This window comes from Podarcis liolepis (assembly GCF_965112155.1).
Source record: "Podarcis liolepis genome assembly, chromosome: 8".
Taxonomy (NCBI): domain Eukaryota; kingdom Metazoa; phylum Chordata; class Lepidosauria; order Squamata; family Lacertidae; genus Podarcis; species Podarcis liolepis.
In genome coordinates, this window is record NC_139560.1 from 57,770,003 (window position 1) to 57,791,221 (window position 21,219).

At 39.3% G+C, this 21,219-nt stretch overlaps 1 protein-coding gene across 3 annotated transcripts in view; it reads right to left on the reverse strand.

The window, feature by feature from the left end:
• Positions 1–21,219, reverse strand: part of CARMIL1 (capping protein regulator and myosin 1 linker 1) — a 336,439-nt gene that overhangs the window by 246,789 nt on the left and 68,431 nt on the right. For all 3 annotated transcript variants that reach the window (XM_083518562.1, XM_083518563.1, XM_083518564.1), the window contains exons 12-23: positions 19,879–19,965; positions 17,932–18,035; positions 15,779–15,856; positions 15,616–15,692; positions 14,290–14,394; positions 13,500–13,569; positions 12,018–12,099; positions 11,043–11,142; positions 10,889–10,943; positions 5,609–5,781; positions 5,280–5,348; positions 1,428–1,521 (exon numbers count right to left, since the gene is read on the reverse strand). In XM_083518562.1, coding sequence (XP_083374688.1) covers positions 1,428–1,521; positions 5,280–5,348; positions 5,609–5,781; positions 10,889–10,943; positions 11,043–11,142; positions 12,018–12,099; positions 13,500–13,569; positions 14,290–14,394; positions 15,616–15,692; positions 15,779–15,856; positions 17,932–18,035; positions 19,879–19,965 — 1,094 coding nt within the window. The remainder of the gene's footprint in view (positions 1–1,427; positions 1,522–5,279; positions 5,349–5,608; positions 5,782–10,888; positions 10,944–11,042; positions 11,143–12,017; positions 12,100–13,499; positions 13,570–14,289; positions 14,395–15,615; positions 15,693–15,778; positions 15,857–17,931; positions 18,036–19,878; positions 19,966–21,219) is intronic.

A 21,219-nucleotide genomic window follows, 5' to 3' on the forward strand; every position in this document is an offset into this window, starting at 1 on the left:
ACTAGCGATCAGTAAACAGAACATGTACAAATGGCATCACACATACATGTATTTAGATTGAGGGACAAGTGAAATCCTATGGAAAACTTCAGCAGGTTTCCTTGCATTAAAATGCAATTGGGAATTCCTTAATCCAGTGGATTTAGATAGTAACAGGCACAAGTCATTGGTTCAGTTTCCTCCATGGTGGTGCCTTCCTTTGCAACTTTTGGGTGGGGCCCCAACCACCCAGTCACTGGAGACGCGAAATTGTTTTTTTAAAATAATTACTAACTGGAAAAGGATTTCTGTTCCGTTGTTTTTAATTTGTGTTTTAACTGTAATAACAAATATTATTTTCAACATTGTAATTACAAATTGTTTTGAGTACTGGAAACAGAAAAGTAACTAAATGTATTTATAAAATGGGATAAAAGTGGCAATCACCATCATGTCCAAAGGTACTTTCAATTCATTGATTTTCACATATGTGAAATCATGGGGGGGGGGGGGACGACAACGACCCTTTTGTTCCTTAGATTAAGGCAAAATACCGTATTTTTCGCTGAAGCCTGGAGAGCGAGAGGCATCGGTGCGCACCGACCCCTCTCGCTCTCCAGGCTTCAGGAAGCTATCCGCAAGCCTTGCAAGCCCGGTGGGAGTTCCCGCGGGCTCACAAGGCTTGCGGACAGCAACCTGCAGCCCCCGTGAGTGTCCGCAAGCCTTGCGCGCCCGGCAGGAGGTCCCGCCGAGCGCGCGAGGCTTGGGGCGGCAGCCTGTCGCCCGAAGCACGGGGAGCCCTCCGGAGGGCTCCCCCTGCTTCGGGCGAGTGTCTGCAAGCCTGGCGCGCCCGGCAGGAGGTTCCGCCGGGTGCGCGAGGCTTGGGGCGGCAGCCTGTCGCCCGAAGCACGGGGAGCCCTCCGGAGGGTGCCCCGTGCTTTGGGCAGGTGAGCGCAAGGCTTGGGGTGGCAGCCAGGGCGGGGGGGGATATTTTTTTTAAAATTCATTTCCCCCCCCCAAAAAAACGAGGTGCGTCCTATGGGCCGGTGCGCCCTATAGGATGGAAAATACGGTAACTGTTCCAAAAATTAGTCCGTTACCTAGGTGCCTAGGAATACACATGCAAACATACACATCCATTTTATTTGTGTTACGTACCAAAAAAATCCGCTTAATTAGCACTACATGGGACTGTTTACTATTATGCATTTATTTCTGTTGTTTTCACTTCCCACACTTCATTTGGAGGGAGAGTTATTTTCACGCACTTTTGGATATCATAACCTTTGCAAACATACTTCTATGGGCCCCCAGGGTTAACACACACACACACACACACACCCCTCAAGAATTTTGTTCATTCAACCATGAAATGACAAGCATTTAATAATATTAGTTTCTTTGCGTCTCCCTGTCCATCCCAATCTATAAGTAACTGTAGGCAATACCTTTTGAAGTGCCTCTTCGGTTTTTTCAGGGCTTGTTTTAAGTGCTTGAGACGCATCATTCACAGGTATAGGCATGAATCTTAATGTATAATTTCTTTTTTAAAAAAAGATGTAGAAAAAAATCAGGTTAGACGGGCACATAGAAAAAACAATTATTTCTAACGTTTCTGTAAACTTCCTAGTCCCTTTATCAAATGCACACATTTTGTTACACACAAGCTGAAACGCTGTGTCAATATATAGTTTCCAAGACTACATTTCAAAATGGCTTTGATACATAGCTGAGATGTAAAAAGTGACATATATGGTGTTCTGCATCAGTTTGCAAGTAGACACAAATAAGGGGTGATTCTTACACCCCTTCCTAGAAAATAGATTTCAGTCTTTCATATAGTTAGTTAGTTAGTTATATGCCACCCAGCCAGATGGGTGGCATATAACTAACTAACTAACTAAACAAACAAACAAACAAACAAACAAACAAACAAACACCTGCAAAATAAAATGTGACTGCCCTATATAATCTTACATTTGGCACAAACACAAAGCTGCTTCACAGTTTTCTTAGTTGACAAGGTTTTTTTTGTTTAATTTTTTTAAAATAATATTTTATTAAGTTTTATCCATAAAGAAGTTTAGGAAAATACAAAAAACGAAAAAAATACAAAATTACAAAATACAGAAATACAGACATTAAACACAAAAAAGAAAAGAAAAAAAACACATATAAAAAGACAAAAATTCCTTCTTTCTTAATTTCTCCTCTTTGATTAACTTATTTTCCTGACTCCCTCACGTCTCCCATTTTTGAATCCCTTTTAAAAGTTAATTCAGCAAATTCATATCCTGTTTGTCTATCTATTTATTAATCCAATCTTGCATTTTACCTTGTTGCTAAAACCCCTGCAATTTCATTTCAATGTCCTCAACATTCAGAGATTTTACAATATTTCTGCAAATACATTTTAAATTTCCTCCAGTCTTCTTCCACCAATTCTTCTCCATGATCTCGGATTCTTAGTTGACAAGTTTTTTAAAAACCATATCTAATGTGAAATATGACTTGCTTTCACCCTTACCACATAAATAGCATATTTCAAGTAACCAAAACTGCTTCATGCTTGGCATCTCTCAGTCATTCTTTTGGATTGTTGGGGATGACAGTTAAAGTTCTAATATGGCTACTTAAGAATCAGCAGCACTACAGAATCCAAATTTGATGTGCCCTTTCCGGCCAAATCCATCCCTCACCAATCCCTGACAGTTATTCAGACCACAAGCAGGGACCAGGTGAGCTGCAGAGGTGGCTCAACAAGCATCCGCGCCAAGCCAGTAAGGTCAAGTGGTTAGCGCACAGCTTGAATCTGGTTCAAAACATTACACACCAAGTGGGTTCCATCTTTCTCATGTCTGCAATGTTTGATCAGCCCACATTGTCCTGTGATCCCCTTCAGCAGGTTATTGCATTTTACAGACCCCAATGCAAAGAAGACCCCATTTTACAGATCCTGCAGCTCACATCAGGCAAACCGCAACCCTAAAACTAATCTCTCCTTGTCTCTGCAAACTTTCTCCCTCTTAGTTGAGGCAGGGGCCCTTCCCACAGCTGTCTGACTTAACAGACTACCCTCCTGCCTTTTGCTTGGTTAATGACTTGGCCATTATTAAATAACTGCCTCATTAGGAAACTGCCTTGTGTTATTTCCAGCCCTTGCTAGATCCAGGAATTTAGGAGTTTGCTTAAATTCTAACCTTTTACTGAATTCAGAGATCTAGCAGAGTCTGACCCACCCCCCAAATCCTAACAATATATTTCCAAGGGGAAAGTTCTCATTTCTAAAGACAATTCGGGAAATTTAAAATTCAACATCTGAAAGAATAACCAGCATGTATTTTTACCCCTATATTTACTGTTTCATACTGAGTGCAAAATACATGGATAAAATGCAACTGAGCTCCTTGGAGGAAGAGCAAAATACAATAAATTACAGTGGTACCTCGGGTTACATACGCTTCAGGTTACAGACTCCGCTAACCCAGAAATAGTACCTCGGGTTAAGAACTTTGCTTCAGGATGAGAACAGAAATCGTGCTCCGGCGGCGCAACGGCAGCGGGAGGCCCCATTAGCTAAAGTGGTGCTTCAGGTTAAGAATAGTTTCAGGTTAAGAACGGACCTCCGGAACAAATTAAGTACTTAAGCCGAGGTACCACTGTATATGTATTTTATAAAGTAATGCAGGATATATGTTATTTAAATAGAACAAGCAAATAGGAAAAAAGAAATTTAAGCAGTCTATCAATGTTACTTGCATGCCCAACAGGTGTACTGCTAACCTATTTAAGTTTTCTGACAACAGATGTAGCAACTAGATCTTCCATGCAAATATAAACTGCTGAGTTTTCCAGTATAAAAATTTGGAATGAGGGATAACAACCTACTTTAAAAATATGACTAAATAATCCATAGGCTTCTGCAGAATTAGCTTGCAAAACTATAGCCCTTTGTTTAATGAATACATGACGTTATCCACCAAAATGTCAGTAACTGTGGGAGTCTCGACCTCTTCCTGTGTTATATATTGACTTATTTTTCACTGCTGTGATCCTAATCTATGTTTGGAGTTTTTGTCTCTTGGATTATAACACATTTCTAAAGAGTTATTTCCCACCCTGCAGCCCTGATACTGTCCTGAAAATTCCAATCATCATAATGCACAACAAGTGGGTTTTTTCATAATTATCTCAACCCGATTCTAGACTTTGCATTTTCAGTCCTGCAGTGCAACCATCAATAAATCACTCCCTATTGAACCAAAGTAATTAAGATGAGAGAATGCAACACTGTTTGTTGTTCTTCGTAATGGTTTTCATATTTCTGTAGCAAATATATAACTTCACTGTTACAGTTTGAAAAACTCCCAAACCAATCATTTTGATGCTGTTAAAAAGGAAAACATTGTACTTCTTTTACTCTGTTGTTGCCAAAAAATGGATACTTTGGAAGAAAGAAATAGTTTATCTAAAGTAAGGTTAATTTTATAATGCAAAAAACAACTACCTTGAGAACAGAAGAATTAGTTACATTACTTGATCTGCTAAGAAGCATATGGTAGAAAATGTTTTCTAATAAAGATGTGACACACACACACACACACACACACCCTTTACCAATGTTGACATAAAAGGCTGTCTTCCCTGTTAAGAACTTTGCTGATCACATCTGCGGCCCCATGAAGGAGACAGAAGGTGACCTGAACTTCTATGCTCAGTAAATAAGATGTCACCTTTAGAAAATCATAGCTGTTGTATTAGCACCAACATTTCCACTTTCTGTCAGATAATTTCATTCTCAATCTTAAGAGCAGCTCCCCCCTTTTCATTTATCTTGACAGATGGAAGAGAAGGCACATATTATAAACAGGATGCCAGAGAGTATTTTCCTGTCAACAGAATGTATGTTGTCAGTCTGTGAAGGGATTTCCTCACCCCAAGTTTGCCATTGATCTCAGTACTGCCAGTTAACTTTTCATTAACTCTAACTTCAACAAGATGGCACCGTTTAAGCATTAAGTGCCTAAGCTGGCCACTTAACTATTTTTTAATTCCACACATTAGGATAGAAAGTGATAATGAATTTGAAAATTGGTAATCAGCCAACAAATGTTTTAGTAACAGAGTACATCCATCAGTACAGATGAGAGAATGCAAATATTAGGGATTCCTCTGCCATTCAGACCATGCAGATAAAAATGATTCGTTATCTATTTTTGCAAAGCAGTATTGTAACATTAGCAACCAAAAATTGGGTCCATCTTTGTGACAATTATAATACACAACTGGGTGGAACTTACTTTTCTAGAGCCACTGCTATATCTTGGAAACCCTGAGCAGAGATATTATTCTTGTCCCATATAACAGTTCTGTTGAGAAAATAGAAATGACACAGGTGCACTGATGAAGTTGTTTTTTAAAAACAAGCAAACAAACAAACAAACAAACACATATTAAAAACTATCAGTACTAGTGCATTTCCAGTATTTAGAACAGAGTAGATCTGTATGTTTGGTCTGGGAGATTAGACAATATGCAAGAAACTCATGAACAAAGCATGGGTTAAGGCATGCAAGACAGACATCGTTCAAGTTAAGGAACATGTTATGTTTAAATATGCACATAATACCTGAGTTTGGTGTTTATTTGAAGAGCCTTTGCTAGCATTTTTGCTCCCATGTCTCCCATGCCGTTTCCACTAATATCCACTTTTGTAAGAGATGTATTGCTTCCCAAAGCATTGATGATAATAGTAACCTCCGTCTTCAGCTTGGAATCTGCTAGAGACAGCGACTGCAAGGGCTGCAGAGTAAATAAAGAACAGGCAATATCACTGCACTACCCCTTAAAGGTAAAGGGTAAAGGGACCCCTGACCATTAGGTCCAGTCGTGGCCGACTCTGGAGCTGCGGCACTCATCTCGCTTTAATGGCCGAGGGAGCCAGCATGACTAAGCCGCTTCTGGAGAACCAGAGCAGCGCACGGAAACGCCATTTACCTTCCCGCCAGAGCAGTACCTATTTATCTACTTGCACTTTAACGTGCTTTCGAACTGCTAGGTTGGCAGGAACAGGGACTGAGCAATGGGAGCTCACCCCATCACGGGGATTCGAACCACCGACCTTCTGATCGGCAAGTCCTAGGCTCTATGGTTTAACCCACAACGCCACCCGCGTCCCACGCACTACCCCTTATGCTAGCCCAAATACCCCCTTTCGAGCATCATTAGATCAACCGGCAGCACAGTTCTGCACAAGATGCCGTCACAAAGAAAGTTCTAAGTGAACTGCTACAAATGTAGAATTTTACACTACAAAAGAGTAATACATTCCATCATATTATTTGGAGCTACTGCGAGGCGCAGGCCTGGTTCATATGATCATCTAAATCAGGGGTGGACAACCTGTGGCCCTTCAGATGTGGCTGAACTGCAACTCCCATCATTCCTGACCATTGGCCATGTTGGCTGGGGTAGATGAAAGGTCTAGTTCAGCAGCATCTGGAAGCCACATATTCCCCACCCCTGGGTCCAGATCATGGTGCAGATGGCTGCAAATGAGCTGCAACAAGTTCTGGAGGTCCCCGTCCCTTCTCCTCGTCTTTTGTGCACATGAGACATAGAGTAAAAAGCTTTAACCTTTTAAAACGAAAAACACACAACTAACAAAACCTAATGCTCAATATATCAGTTTCTAGACATTATAGACAAGAAGAGTGCTGCTGCACTGAAGTCCTGTTTGTGGGCTTCTTTTGGGGATCCAGTTGACCACTGTTAAAAAAACAATGCTGGACTGGATGGGCTACTGGCCTGATCCAGGAGGCCTCTTGTTATAACTATGCTTATTATTATTATTTTTTTGACAGCATCTAGAAATATAAAATACCCTCTGCATCTGAATCTGCAGCTCACTGTCCAACACACAAACACAAATACACAAATACACATGCTGCAGGAGATCTCTAGATGGCTTGAAAAAGATTATTTTTTTTCTTGCCACCGCTATACAGTAAGATTAAAAACCCAGAGGAATGACGCTAAGTTGGAGCTTGCCATTATGCAAACTAGGAAGGCAATGCGCTGTGACTACATAATTGAAAAGCCTGTCCTTGACAAAGAAATGTAACCGTTTTAGTTTTAATGACAGCTATCAAATTACTGTATTAATTCTCCTAATCTCCAAGTGCGGCCTTACTTTATTCGCCACATAATTTAGAGAGCATTAGCTTCACATTAGCCTGGTGCTTGGGAATGGTAGCAAAAGTTTAATTGAGGTGCTTCGTGCTTCTGTCGTAGGTTCTAGCACAAAACCGTAACAGTACAGCTCATCCTTCTGAAATAATAATCAGCTCAGCAATGCTTGTTTACAGCGTGCACAGCAGAGGAATTTTTAAAAAAGTTAATCGGAACAGAATGCAGGAGTTCACCATTATTACTGAGAGTGAGCAAGGGATAAGCTTATCTCTTCAATAATATGTACCATAAGGGATGGGAAATCTGTGGCCCTCCAGATATTGTTGGACAACAGCTCCTACTAGCTCAGCCAGGATGGCTAATGCTTGAGGATGATGAATGCTGTAGGCCAGTAACATTGAGAGCACCACATCTCTCTTGTGGGTGCATTCCTCCTTCCACACTAAGGCCTTCCTGTTCTGTAAACTTGCTTTCTCTGCTTTCATACTAAAAGTGGGACATCTGGTCTTCAATCACAGTCTCAGGAAGAGCACAACTTATTCCTGCATCCAATTGACTCTCTATTAGCTAATTATCCTGGTCATAGTGGTAGTTAGGTCCATGGAAAAATTAAGAACTATTCACCCCAAACATCCTTGAAAAGAAAGCCTCTGTGTTTATCAATCTTAGGCCCTATGAGGGGACTGGTAGAGGCTGGTAGCCTGGCTGTGAGGTAAATTCAAAAACCCTGAATAGGGTCTGCCAAATGATCACACTACTATTTTAATATTTTAGTATTTTGACACTGGATAGTCATTGGTATAAAAACACCCATGTAATAAAAACCACAAGATTTAATGATTATTATACAAAAAATCAGATTTTAGAATGAATGGATCCAATACTCCCAAACATTCTTATGTCAACCTAAGGCAGACATTGCACTAGTCTGTCAAATCCAAAAAAATGAAGGCTTTAAATACCATTTCATATGACAACTTTCTTACACACTACTCTGCATGAAAGCATCTATGCCAATATGCAGAGTAGTGTGTGAAAATGGCATGAGTTTCTGTGTTATCATAATTATACCCTGAATTGACTCCTGCACTTGAAACCAGGTGCTGTGCCAAGTATCATCAAGTACTGTAATTCCAAAATTAGAGTTATTTTATTCTTAGGGAACCCATTCCAACACTTCACGCTCCCATCATGTAACACCAGGAAAATTAGAGGTTTGTCTGCAGGCTGAAGTCGTTTATCTATAGAGGGGAGATAACTGTCCTCCCCTTTTCCAATTGTCCAGGTGTGGATATTTGTTCCCCTTTTCTTGCTCAGGATTGTTTCTGTGCGTCTCTGATACTCGAGGGACCTTTTTGCCTTCCCTATTCCAATAAATCCCTAAGAGATAAATGATTACAAAACTCTGGAATTTTTTAACCTATTTAAGGCTGTGAAATTGCACCCTCCTAATTACTATTTGACTCATCCCTAGAAGGAGACTTCTCCAGTTCCCAAAAGAACTTTCTTTCTGACTCCAAAATTTGACTCACTCCTCTAAAATTGGGAATGCGGCTCTATTCAGAGCTTAATAGATCACAATTGCCCTCATCATCATAATGTCCCTGGGGGAAATTTGAAGGAGAGATAGGGATAAAAGAAAAATCAATCTGCATTAGTGGACAAATGGTTGTTAAAAATAGCTCAGAGCTGTTTAGTGGTCATTTTGTTTGGAATATTTCTCCACATAGTCGGTCTTATCAGTTGTCCAGTTCAGAGACATTGGTTGCCTAATAAAATCAAAGACAAATAATCTGCACTTTTATTATTACTGGCTTGAGATGAGTCATACTTTGATACATTAAGCTTAATATAATGATAATTTAGAGGGCAATTTTTTGCTCTTGAGTTTTGAAAGCAAGAGATCATAGAACCCTGAACCAAATCCTATGAGGGTCTGGAGATCAATTATCCCTGGAAGAGAGACATGAACTGGCATTTACTGATTAGGATGCTCCAATGATTTATTAATATACTGTTAAGATTTCAGCATCAAATTAAATCTCACTTCTAGAAATAAGGTATCATTGGCACCATTAGCCAGGTTGTTCGAAATCCCCTGGAAAACATCTACAAATCCAGTTTCTGGATAAGAACAATAGGCTATAAAAACCAATTACCGTATTTTTTGCACCATAACACTCACTTTTTTCCTCCTAAAAAGTAAGGGGAAATGTCTGTGCGTGTTATGGAGGGAATGCCAACGGGTGGCATGCCTACAGATTTTCCTCCTCTAAAAACTATGGGCGTGTTATGGTCGGGTGCGTGTTATAGAGCGAAAAATACGGTACTCATTTGGGGGAACTGCAAGGAATCTTTCAGTTTTTTAAATGCTCATTCTGTCCAAGTGATCACATGAAGATTAAATTTTTGAGGCAGCTTAGGGGACCTAAGGCAATATCTAGTTAGTATTAAAATTAGCCTGTAAAATATAAAATTGAAATAAAAATGTATATACAAACAATAAAACAGGAAACAGCCCTGATGAAGTCAATATAACAGAGAAATTTTTAATCTTGCAAAATTTAAATCACTAATAGTTTCCAGGAGTTCCAAAAAGTCTCTCAGAGGTTAAACACACAGGTTTTCATACTTGTATTTGCATGAATACTTAATACTTAACATAACCTCAGTGTTATCAATGACAGTTCTAAAAATATAATAAAACATCTTGTGGCATGCAATAATGAAAAAATATAAAAGCAAACTGTAACAAGCATAAATCCCCTTAAAGACCCAAGCAAACTCTAACTCTGCCAAAGTGCCACCCCAAAGTTTGATGTCTTTTGATACTGTCTTTTGGTGCCACTGCCCCTTCCCAGAAGCAACATCTTTTGAAGCTTCAGCCACGAGGGACGGGGGACATGACTGGTCACCTGGCCTAAATGGAATACATATGATCTTGCTGTTAGTAGAAAGAATTCATTTTTGGCAAGAAGCCTTGCAGTTATTCACTTAGCCCTGGGTGGAACCTACACTCCCATGCCAACGGCTAGTTGCTATGTACTACCTGGAACTGTTTGGTCCTGCTGGTAGTTAATGTAGGAGAGACCAAAGGAGGACAACCCAGGCTTTGCTTTCCCACCAGCAGGTGACTGGCATTGTTATAGACAACAATGCCAACCATCTGCTTGGCCGATGTAGGAGGAGAACCAGTAAATAGATAGATAGATAGATAGATAGATAGATAGATAGATAGACACAGACACAGACTCATTCTGCACTCAATTCCAAAGCACTCAAACTGTTGATTTCTATATTCTTTGGACCTAAAAAGGAAAAACAAGCTTTTTATGGTGAGCAGGTAAACTTCATATCACCTCATAACATCAACCCCAGACAATTGTAGAACGAGATTTGGATCTCAGGAGTAAGGGAAACTGTTGTTAAAAAGGCAGGGAAATGGATCTTTGAATATTTGTTACTATCTATAAAGCACAAGTGTAGCCCCAAAATCAATCAGACCCTGCATAGAATCTTAAAATGTTTCAACACTTTCAAAAAAAAAAAGGTTGTGTTTTTTTCAGTGCATAGCTCATTTCTTGCTATATAAATTTGAACTGGTTAAAAAATAAACCTGACTAATGCTTTTGCCTAGTATATATTGTTGACTAATAGCTGCAGGTGAGAGATGGTGGTGTTTAAGACAACATTAAAGTAGTAGGGTAATGATACTCACCGAATCTTCATCTTGAATCATTTGTACTAAATTATCAAGTACAGGGGACAGATTTCTAAAAGAGGCAACAAGCAAGAGAAAAGGTGAAACCAGCAGTTTTTTTATTGATTATTCCATTTTAAAAACCCCTCCCACAAATAAATAAAAATCTTACTTGGATTTCATGTTGTTAAAGTTTTTTCCTAATGCCAAATGCCTTATTGATCGGTTTTTACTAAGCCAGACTATAAGGGTTGAAAGGTCAGATTCCAGGCCTGCGAGGAACCAGATGAAATGCACAGTTAAAACAGATCCCCACAAATGCATTTTGTCACTGGGGTTTCACTCTATAGTTAGAGAGTACTTTCACACCAATTTCCTTAATTAGCAAGAGCACATGCTTTGGTGGATGAAAAATGTGATCTAGTCCCTTATTTTCCTATGGAAAAGCAGTTTTGAGAAGACAATTTTAAAAAGGAAACCAGTAGGTGGAGAAAGGGTTAAGTGGCTTCTTTACTTCAAATTGCCAATTTCCTGAAGATGCCTTTCCCCAGGAAAGCGAACATTGAGCATTGGTTACATGCACAATAGGTACTTGGGCTCTCAGCATAATGGCTGCTATGCAGACAGCTATGTGTTTCAGCAAAGGAAGACTCTCTCATTCTTTTGAGAGTTATGGCCACAATATATTGTTTAGCTAATTTTAGTTGCTTTGAAAAGCAATATAATTCTCCAACAATTTGATCCTATTTTGAATGGGTTCAATAACTGCTGCCCAAGAAGATTAATAGCATGAGAATAAAATGATGCAACAAGTGTTTTGCTCTGTGTCTAGACTAAAAAAGAACATCTGACGGAAGTATATTTCAGAATTTGGCTTTTAAGGGTTTTGTGGAAAAATGAGGTTGATTGTATGCTTAATTATCCTGTTCTTCAATCCCCCCCAATAGCCTATTATATAATGAAAGTAGACTTACTGCTCAATGCTAACTATGTTTGCTCAGCAAGTCAGATTGCTTTCAATTGGAGTTTTGTCCAAATAAAGCAAGTCCCATCAGGTATGCAGTCTACTTGCAAGTAAATATGCATAGGATCACACCATAAATCACCCACATTCCTTAATCCTCTGTGCAGACATATGAGCCCTTACCATTGTCTGAAATATCAAGGCTGGCGATATTATGTATTTCTGCTATGCATCCTTCTAAAACCTGCGCACCTCCTGATCTTAGCTAGAGGGGGAAAAGAAAGCATTAGATAACTTTTCACTGAGGGAGTGCTGAGAATGTGGAAAGCAGAGGTTTGCAAATAATGCAAACTATAGTACGAATAAAGCTGAAGTACCAGTACTTCATTTTTTCTGAAAGTAGCTGTTAGCATTTTGTTTTTTCCTGCCCTATCGAACAGGAATAATATCTCATGACAAAGTGTATGCTATAAAGGATGATGATGATGAAGAAAATACAAACTACATGCAATATCCTGCTGCTCCTTTCATTAAGTTCAAAATAGCTTCCCAATTCTCCCTGATCTAGGCAATGATCAGCTTCACATCTACCTAACCTCTATTCTATGAAAGTATGACACGTTCTGCTCTAAAACAACCAAAGCTCTCCTGCGCTCAAGTATCAGCAATTAAAAAGATGCTCTGCAGAGGGAACATGTGTAGTGGATAGGCAGGAAGTGAGCTGCTTTGGGGTTAATAGTTGAGAGGCTGCAAGTAATAAATGATGTGTACTTACACAGTGACCAAGCTAATGGAAGCAGGAGGGGGGAAAGTTAAAATACATCAGAGCTGAGCAACTAAAATAGAAGTATTTTCTGCAATAAAATCAGCAGTACATAGCAACGAAGTTTTGGATCAGAGTTAGTAAGTCAGCAGTTAGTCACAAGATAAAACTGAAGCGGTGAGGAAAGGAAATACTTGTTTTTTTTCTAGGCATGATGAAGCCTTGGCTCTGTTGTGTAGACTAAAAGGAGCAAGCAGCCTATAAGGAAAAGCAAAGCTGGTATCCCGCTTGATATTAATACATTCCTCTCAGAATCAGATAAAACTAGGAAAGGTTCTCTGGCTGCTTGTTTGCTAGAAGCTGGGCTGGCACTGGGGTATTTAAAGTGGGCAGCTGAAAACTAATTGTACTACTGATAAAAACAAAACATTCACAAGTTTTCAACAGCATCAACAGGACTACTGTCATGCACAGAGGGCCTAACCACTGGGGTCCTGCTAGTTAGGGATGATGGGAGTTGTAGTCTAAAGGAAGATGGAGAAACAAGTTTGGGAAACACTGGACTAAGATAACCTTTTTCAGTTTTGCTTACAGTGACTCTTTCTTTCAACAGCAAGGCCATAATAATAATAATAATAATAATAGACCTTCATCTGAATTTCCTCAGTTTCAAAACAGATTGTCATTTTTGCTGCTGCTGTTCAGAAAATCATAGCATAACAGATGCATGTCTGTACAATAGGTGCAATTGTACACAAGGCCAGGCATGTTCTGTAAATGTGCAACAGGTTTTAAAATTGGCTTAATGCTTCTTCAGCATGGCCAACACAAAATATACAGAAACCATTATGTTTAAGGAGAATAATATAATCATGACATTATAGATTGTAAGCATTTCCTACCTCACAGCTGCTCAGATCTAAAAACACCTCCTTCACATTTTGGTTACAAGCGAGACCCAGTAAGAGTGCTCTGAAAAATGAATTAGAATTATTATTATGGAACAATCAAGTCACAAGAGAAATTCTTGTTATTTTTTATTATTATTTTTGTATAGTGTATGTGTTATTGTTGGGTGCTTCTTTGAGAACTACATGGTGGAAAGCGGGATACGTTTTAAAATAAACAATCAAAATATTTACTGAAAGGCATTGGCAATGTAACTAAATGCACTGTATACACCGTATAATTAAAACATGGTTTGGAAGTGTCTCTGTAGGCCGGCACACTTCTTTTGCTCCCTCCTGTATACAGGTTGCTCCTCTATGGTTACAATATGGTGCCTACTGGATAAGGTTTGTCTAGGACCTATTATAAAATGAGTCTGCAGTGTCCTGAATGATCTATGCCAAGTCAATAAGTTCTAACACCTTTCAGTTAAACAGAATTAAAGTAGAACATTTATTAATTAAATACTCAAACATCAAAAATCAAGCAAATTAAACTGAACATGAAAGAACTGAGTAATTTTACTATTCATAAAACAGGAACTGTAAAGAAAACACATAACACTGCAGGGAATCAAATCATGACTATTTATAAGCCAAAATCTGCAGAACATTTTTTCGGTCTATTTTATTCATATGAAATCAACACACCCTACTATCAACTTTCCTGCCTAGTCATAAATTTACACAAGGGAGCGTCACAATGCAATTTAAAATCTTATGACAAAATTCACAGCACACTTACTTTAGCGGCTCAGGAGGAAGTTTAGTCCCTGAAAGGTTGATTTGCATCAAAGCAAGGGAACTGCTGAAAAATTGCTTGAAGGATGGGGGTACTTCCTTGCCCTTTCTGTAAAGCAATAAGCAGATAGAAGTCAACATCCACAAACCTCTAAGATATGCTGCTAAATCTGCTGTTTCCTACATAAGGCTTGTGATCATTGGTATGCATGTTTGCAATCCAAAGAGATACAATTGCTAACTCTTATCAGAATGCAATAGCAGCATTAATTCATCAGCCTCAAATGTCTAGATCAACAAGCATCAACCAGCAGAAAACAAACAGGAGCCACTGGGTGGTATCCAGTGTGGGCTGGTGCTACAGAACTTCAGTTTCCTCCCCTCTACCACCAATATCTGCTCTGAAGGGTCCCCACAACCCTATGGAAATGAATTTGAGTGCATGTTGGAGCTGGAGCGGACAGGAGAGGAAGAGAGAACTCTGCTCACATAACTGCCTTGCACAAGCAGAGCTGCAGCTTTGGATATGACCATCTAAAAATAAACTTATAGTAGTGCACATGTTTTATTGATACAGGCACCACCCTCCATTTACACACATTCAATATGTGCGCAACTGTGCGTACATGTATCACGCTGAACCCAGAAGTGACCCATGAATGTTGCAGAAAGGGGCAGAACAGGGAGGGTGGAATAGAGTATTTGCAGACTTCTTCAACGGCATTTCAAAAATACGCAACTTCACTTAAACATGCAGTGGCTTAGAATGTAACCCCCACATAAATGGGAAGTTGAATACACAGAGAAGCTAGCAGCAAAACAGAGATGAAGTAAGAAAACTGCTTTGGTCTTGGATCTCATAAGAGGGGTAGGAAAGAACCAACACCCAGCTGTTTCACTTTTTCTTTGCCCAGCCCTACCATATGACACTTACAGTAAATGATCCCTTTTCAAGTATAGTTAGCGTGGCAGAGGTAAGAGACAACCGTAACATGTACAAGAGGTATTTTACAAATGACTTTTCATACACAGTTATCACATGATATACAGAAATCATTGCACGTGGTATACACCTCCCCAAATCACCACAGAGTCACACCATCAGCAAGATTCCCCACCTTTTTTATTCCTTTTTCATCCTCTAGTTTCCAGCCTTATTTACCTACGCTGCCATTTAATCCAGTTTCGCAGTGCATGCAACCTAAATGCTTTAGTTTACAAGTGCTGGTAGTATCATTTCACCAGATAGTGTTTTTACAGCTCTAAGATTGGGGGGGGGGGAGTTTCATGATACAGTATCTAATTTACACAAATAATGATAAATGCTGACCTGTGAGAAAAAACTGTTCTGGATAAGTTGAGGATGGCAAGATGCTGAAGGCAGCCATGGAGAAGTGCTCCACACATCTAAATCGTGAATAAGAAGATAGTAATTTTACACATAAGCCAATATGAAACAGGAAAAACTGGACTTCTCTTTAGTAAATTATTACCATGTCTAATGCACACTCTGTGTTGGATAAATCCAGATGAACAATCGCGTTTGGCTGGGCCAAAAAATTATACAGGAACTATAAGGGAGAGACAGAAAGAGGAATTTTAAAAAATAAGCTTCAGTTTTCTTCTGGCATTCATATCCACTTCTCTGATCTTGAAGGTAACTGCTGCCCTGACAAATATTCATATTTCACCCTTATGATACCATAATATTCGTGTCCTTAAATACCAAATACCTCATAAGTACTAAGAAAAAAATACTGCCTACATAAGATCAAATAGTAGCCTTGACACGTGCATGCCTCGGTTTTAAATAATCAATTAACTACTCAGTTTCAAGGAACCATTATTTTTAATTACAAAGTAGATTAGAATACCAGCCACCTTTCAGCCAAATAATGCAAAACAATTTTAGTGAAACTCTCACACAAAGACAGCTATTAAATTGCAACTGGATCTAGTAAGTCAGCTGCATCCTCCACCCAGAATTAATTCCCACAAGGCATTTCAGAAATAATTTCATAGACTGAAAATCTGAGAGGTTTATATATACATGTATACATGAATAAACATTCTCATAAAAAGGGGGGGGGGCTGACATGGGCCATGTTATTTGTCAAGGTGTGGCAGTTCACAGAAACAAGCAGCTAAATTAAGAGCCACTTTCTTCTTTTGCTGAGGGCTGCAAATCCCTATAAGGACACGACATTGGCTACTCCCTGCATAGAACCTACGATTGGGGTGGAAGAAAGCAAAATCGCATTCACCCCACCCACTAGTGTGGCTACCCTGCTTTTTGGCCCACAGGGCAGCCACTGGATTCTATAGTAGGGCCAAAGCAAACCAAATTCAATCTGCGCCACAATTTGGAGAGAGCAAGCTCTGCCCTCAAATGCAGTTTCATTCACTTTTCCTGATGTTTCTTGAGGCAGGGTTAAAGAGAGGACATGCCGAGGAAGCCAAAACCTTCCTTCCACTTCTAGCCCTTCTGACACAGTAGTATCTGCACTCAGCTGAAAGGGATTCAAGTACACCTCACTTCCCCTCCATCTTACAATGAGAAGTACCGTATTTTTCCATTTATAAGACTAGGTTTCCCCTCCTAAAAAATAAAGTAAAAAATTAGGGGGTGTCTTATACATGGAGCCGTCTTAAATCTCAGTCCCCCAAAATATATACACGTCTTATACATGGGGGCATCTTATAGATGGAAAAATATGGGATATTGCGGGTATTGAACAAAACTAGTGTTTTCCCTTGGCAAGAGGCAAGGGGGTGCCGAATTTTGAAACTGCACAGGGTGCCGCTGATTATTTTTTAAATGATTTCATACATTTCAATAGTTTTACAGTCATTTTAACATTTCAAAACTCGACTTCCTTCCTCCTCTTTCTGCGGTTCCTTAAATTTATTTTTATGATTTCCTGCAAATTCTAACTTATTATTTTATTCATTACTTTAATTAAATACTCTTACGAAACTGCAGTTTATTACAATAACCATGCCAATGTCCTTATCTGTTTACAATTTCCATTCTTTTATAAAAAGTTCATTATCTTGATTTCTTATTTTTCCGGCAAGTTTAGCCATTTCTGCATAGTACATAAATTTTTGTATCCATTCTTCTTCTTTCGTTGGAGGTGCCACTAAAATTTGAGAACGCAAGATCCACCACTGGTGAAATAAAGCATGATATTTGGTTCAGACATGATGCTAAACCAAGGGTTCTCTTGCTCATGGAAGAACAAAGCCAAAGCGATCTGCTCATTCATGGTAAGCCATTTACTATGGTTTACTATGATAGGTGAACCAGCCCATATTATCTTCCACAACAACCTGAGCCATAGGTTAGGTGCTTGCTATGTTGCTTTCTTCACAGGTTAAGGAAAATAATGGAAGATGGCTGACAACCTCAGGGGATTATTCCTTTAGTCCCTATAGATTGTTATGCACATCTAGGATCGGAACTAACAGGTGGTTCACATGACACATTTGATTGGCAAACTGTCTAAAATTAGGCAACTTGGGAAAATGAATGTGCTTTCTACTATTTCCAATTCTCTTGCGATGCTGCCTTCACTGGTATTTACTTCACTGATTGCTTTAACACAACAGATTTGTTTAGGAAGTAGAAAAAAGTAGCACCTACTGAAAGATCATCACCCCGAAGAATGTTCCCTGAGAGATCAAGGTGGGTCAGCGTGGTAGCTAAGAGCTGGTTGGCACTCAGTGATTGAGAAAGGCTGTTTACCCCTGCAACAAAATGGTCAACATTTGCCTTTGTCGTGCTCCGTAAAGTATAAACATACACTCTGCAAATATACAGTTTCTATGAAACATTTAATGATTTCCTGTTCTGCACCTCATCAAAAGAACATGAACAGCAATGAATATTTAAGATAACAGCACTGCTGGAGAGACTGTGCTTCCCACATGCTGATCATATTCAGTGGAAGCTTGGTACATATAGAAGATGGGGGGGGGGGAAACAAGTCATGCAAAAGTCTGTGGGAGGCTGATCTCAGAAAATAAACATTTCCTTTCTTAAGGTCATAAATGTGGCAGCTATATGGAATTGTTACAGTCCTGTTGAAATAGGATCAACCATTTCACAAAGAAAGAAAAGAGCAATAGGTACTGTGCAGGCTACCAAAGGTCTCCAGTCTGTATTCAACAGGCTTATAGGCTAGATGAATTTTTTTTAAAAGGTAGCATGGGAAGGAGTTAGATGGGAATGAACTGGCAGTACAGAGGAAGTCAAGCTTCAGTGATCCAGGGAAGATTCTGCAGAAGAATTAAGTTTTCAGAATCTGATAAGAGATGAAGGCTGCTTCAAGTTAGAGGCAGCCGGGGGGGGGGGCATTAGGAAGATTGGAATAAAAATGAAACATCACAGCATGCAATGCTATAATTTATTAAGAAAAGCATTAAAAAAACAACAACCCTCTTAATTGCTGTGCTCCAAAAAGCAGATCTAGGACAACCAACAATGAAGCTGCAAGGTTTAAACCAAACATGCATTGCAATTAACCATGAAAAGGGGCACAAATAAGGAACTCAAGAGCAAGCATGCATGTGCTTGAAAAGTGTGTGGAGGGCCAGGCTAAGGGAGAAGAAACCCACTTCTGTATTCTCCTGGGATGAATTTACAGGTGATAAGCACAACCAGTTTCTGCATCTAATCTTTAATTGTAATAAAATTCAGCCTTTAGGCTTCCGATTAAATTTCCCAACCATGGCTAAAGCAATGAAGTGTTGTCCTTAAGCCAAGCGAATGTTTTAGAAGATAAGCTAGGCAGAAAGCCACAAAGCTTTAAGAGACAAGATTGAAGGGGCTTTTTAGAGAGACACACACACAGAGAGAAGGGAAATCACAGGTTTTTGTAAGAAGAGGATCTCACATACAGAGACAGACATAAGAGCTCAAAAGAATTTGTTTTTGTTAGGAGTGCTATTTGAGTTTGCTTGCATCTTTGTAAGAACACTGAAGGGCTGACCTAGTATAGTGATTATAGTTTAAGGTGTGGTGCTTGGAAGCTTCCTGTACCTGATTCTAAACAGAACGTGCAGAAAGAAATCCTTGAAAATGGCAAACACAACATTGACTTAGGTTTCCTGTGCAACTGCTGCTCCTTCATCTGCCTTGACCTGCCATTTAGACACATCCTCCACCTCCACCACTTTTTAAAGCAGAGGTTGGGTGGCCATCTGCCATGGACGCTTTAGCTGGGATTCCTGCATTGCATGGGGCTGGACTAGCGGACCCTTGAGGTCCCTTCCAACTCTACAGTTCTATTATTCTACTTGCCATGCAAATCATGCACTGTGCTGAGCAAACTCACTGCAACTCTACCTGTGTATTTTTGCAGTGCTTGTGATGGCAACTGCTACTGAACTGGAGCTCAATTAATCCTGATGGTCTAGATTACAACATCCAATGGGGCAACAGCTCATAGTGCGTTGCAAAACATTTCTGGCTCTATTTTGCCTGCCTGATCATGAAAGAAAAGTTCTGAACTGGAGAAAGCACTCAGATAACAGAAGGGAAAACAAAAGCTAATGTGTCATAATGACTTGTACATGTAATTGAACATACCTTTAGGCGATAATGAGGTTTTTGATAGATTTAATTGTGTCAGCCCCTTTGGTAGTTTGGCAAACTGAATACTTAGTGAGGACACACCTGCAGAAGAACGAAAGACAAAAAAGACTCAGGAACTAGAAATGGGGAGGTGCTTACATCGTAAATATTTATGTTTCAATATTGACGTACAGTGTGGTCCAGTTGACACAACAGTATGTCTGGACCTCAAAAGCTAGGTTCAAAGCACTGCACATACAGTGATGCATCGTTTGGCTTCTGGCAAGTTGTTTTTACAAAATGGAACAGACTTCTATTTTGCATGGCTACTATAAGGCTAAGTGGAGACAGAAGGGAAGTGCCTTGCACATCCACAGACAAAAGGTATATAATGATGCCTTAGCCATTAATTACGATACACCTACGCTTCACTGTAATTATCGGAATAATCACTTTCCTCCCCTAAGGCTACCCTGGGAGCTGTAGTTTGGGATGGGCTAAAGGTTTGCAACAAAACATTCTGCACACTGACTAGAATCTTCAAAATTATTTGGGGTGAAACCATAAAAAGTTAGGTAAAGGTAAAGGTACCTCTGACCGTTAAAAAAAGTTAAACTGATACAAATATGATGGATTTGTACTGCAGATATGCCATCAAGAAATGACCCTAAGTGCACTTACTGGGAATACATTCCAGTAAAGTTAAACATTAACGGTAAAAATAAAATACATTTCGGCGTCTCTTTTATCCCAGAGGAGAAGATCAGAGCAATTTCCTATATGAAATGAGTATTTTTAACAAAAAGAGTGCACGCTAATATGTATGTGGAATGTGTGAGAAAGTTAATGAGAATTCCTACCCTTTGATAATGTGCAAACGAGGTTTTAAATATTTAGATTTAAGGAAGGAACAGGAAACCAGATGATGGGCAAGTATCCAAGCCCACCAAATTACTTAACTGACACTTCCTAGAACTGAAACTGAATCCCTGGGATTGAAACATGATTCAGTGTTATGCGGAACAGCGATAAGCTTATCATTCATTATTTCTGTCCTGACTGGCTGCTCTAGATGCTTACTATACCAGTGACAGAAAGGACCTCCTCTTTCGCCCAAATTGTATGAAATGCTAATATTTAAGCTCATATTACCAGATACAAATGTATTATTTACTCAAAACAGTAACACTTCTCCCTAGGGTGAATATTATGGTAATTCTAAAGACTTTGAAAAATACAACATTTGTGGCCTATTAATTCCTACCTCAGTTCCAAACTAATTACCCGCTATTGTTTTTTACTTAAATGCCAGCAATTTTTGTGAAATCAGAACAAAGCTAGGCTTAATTAAATTTA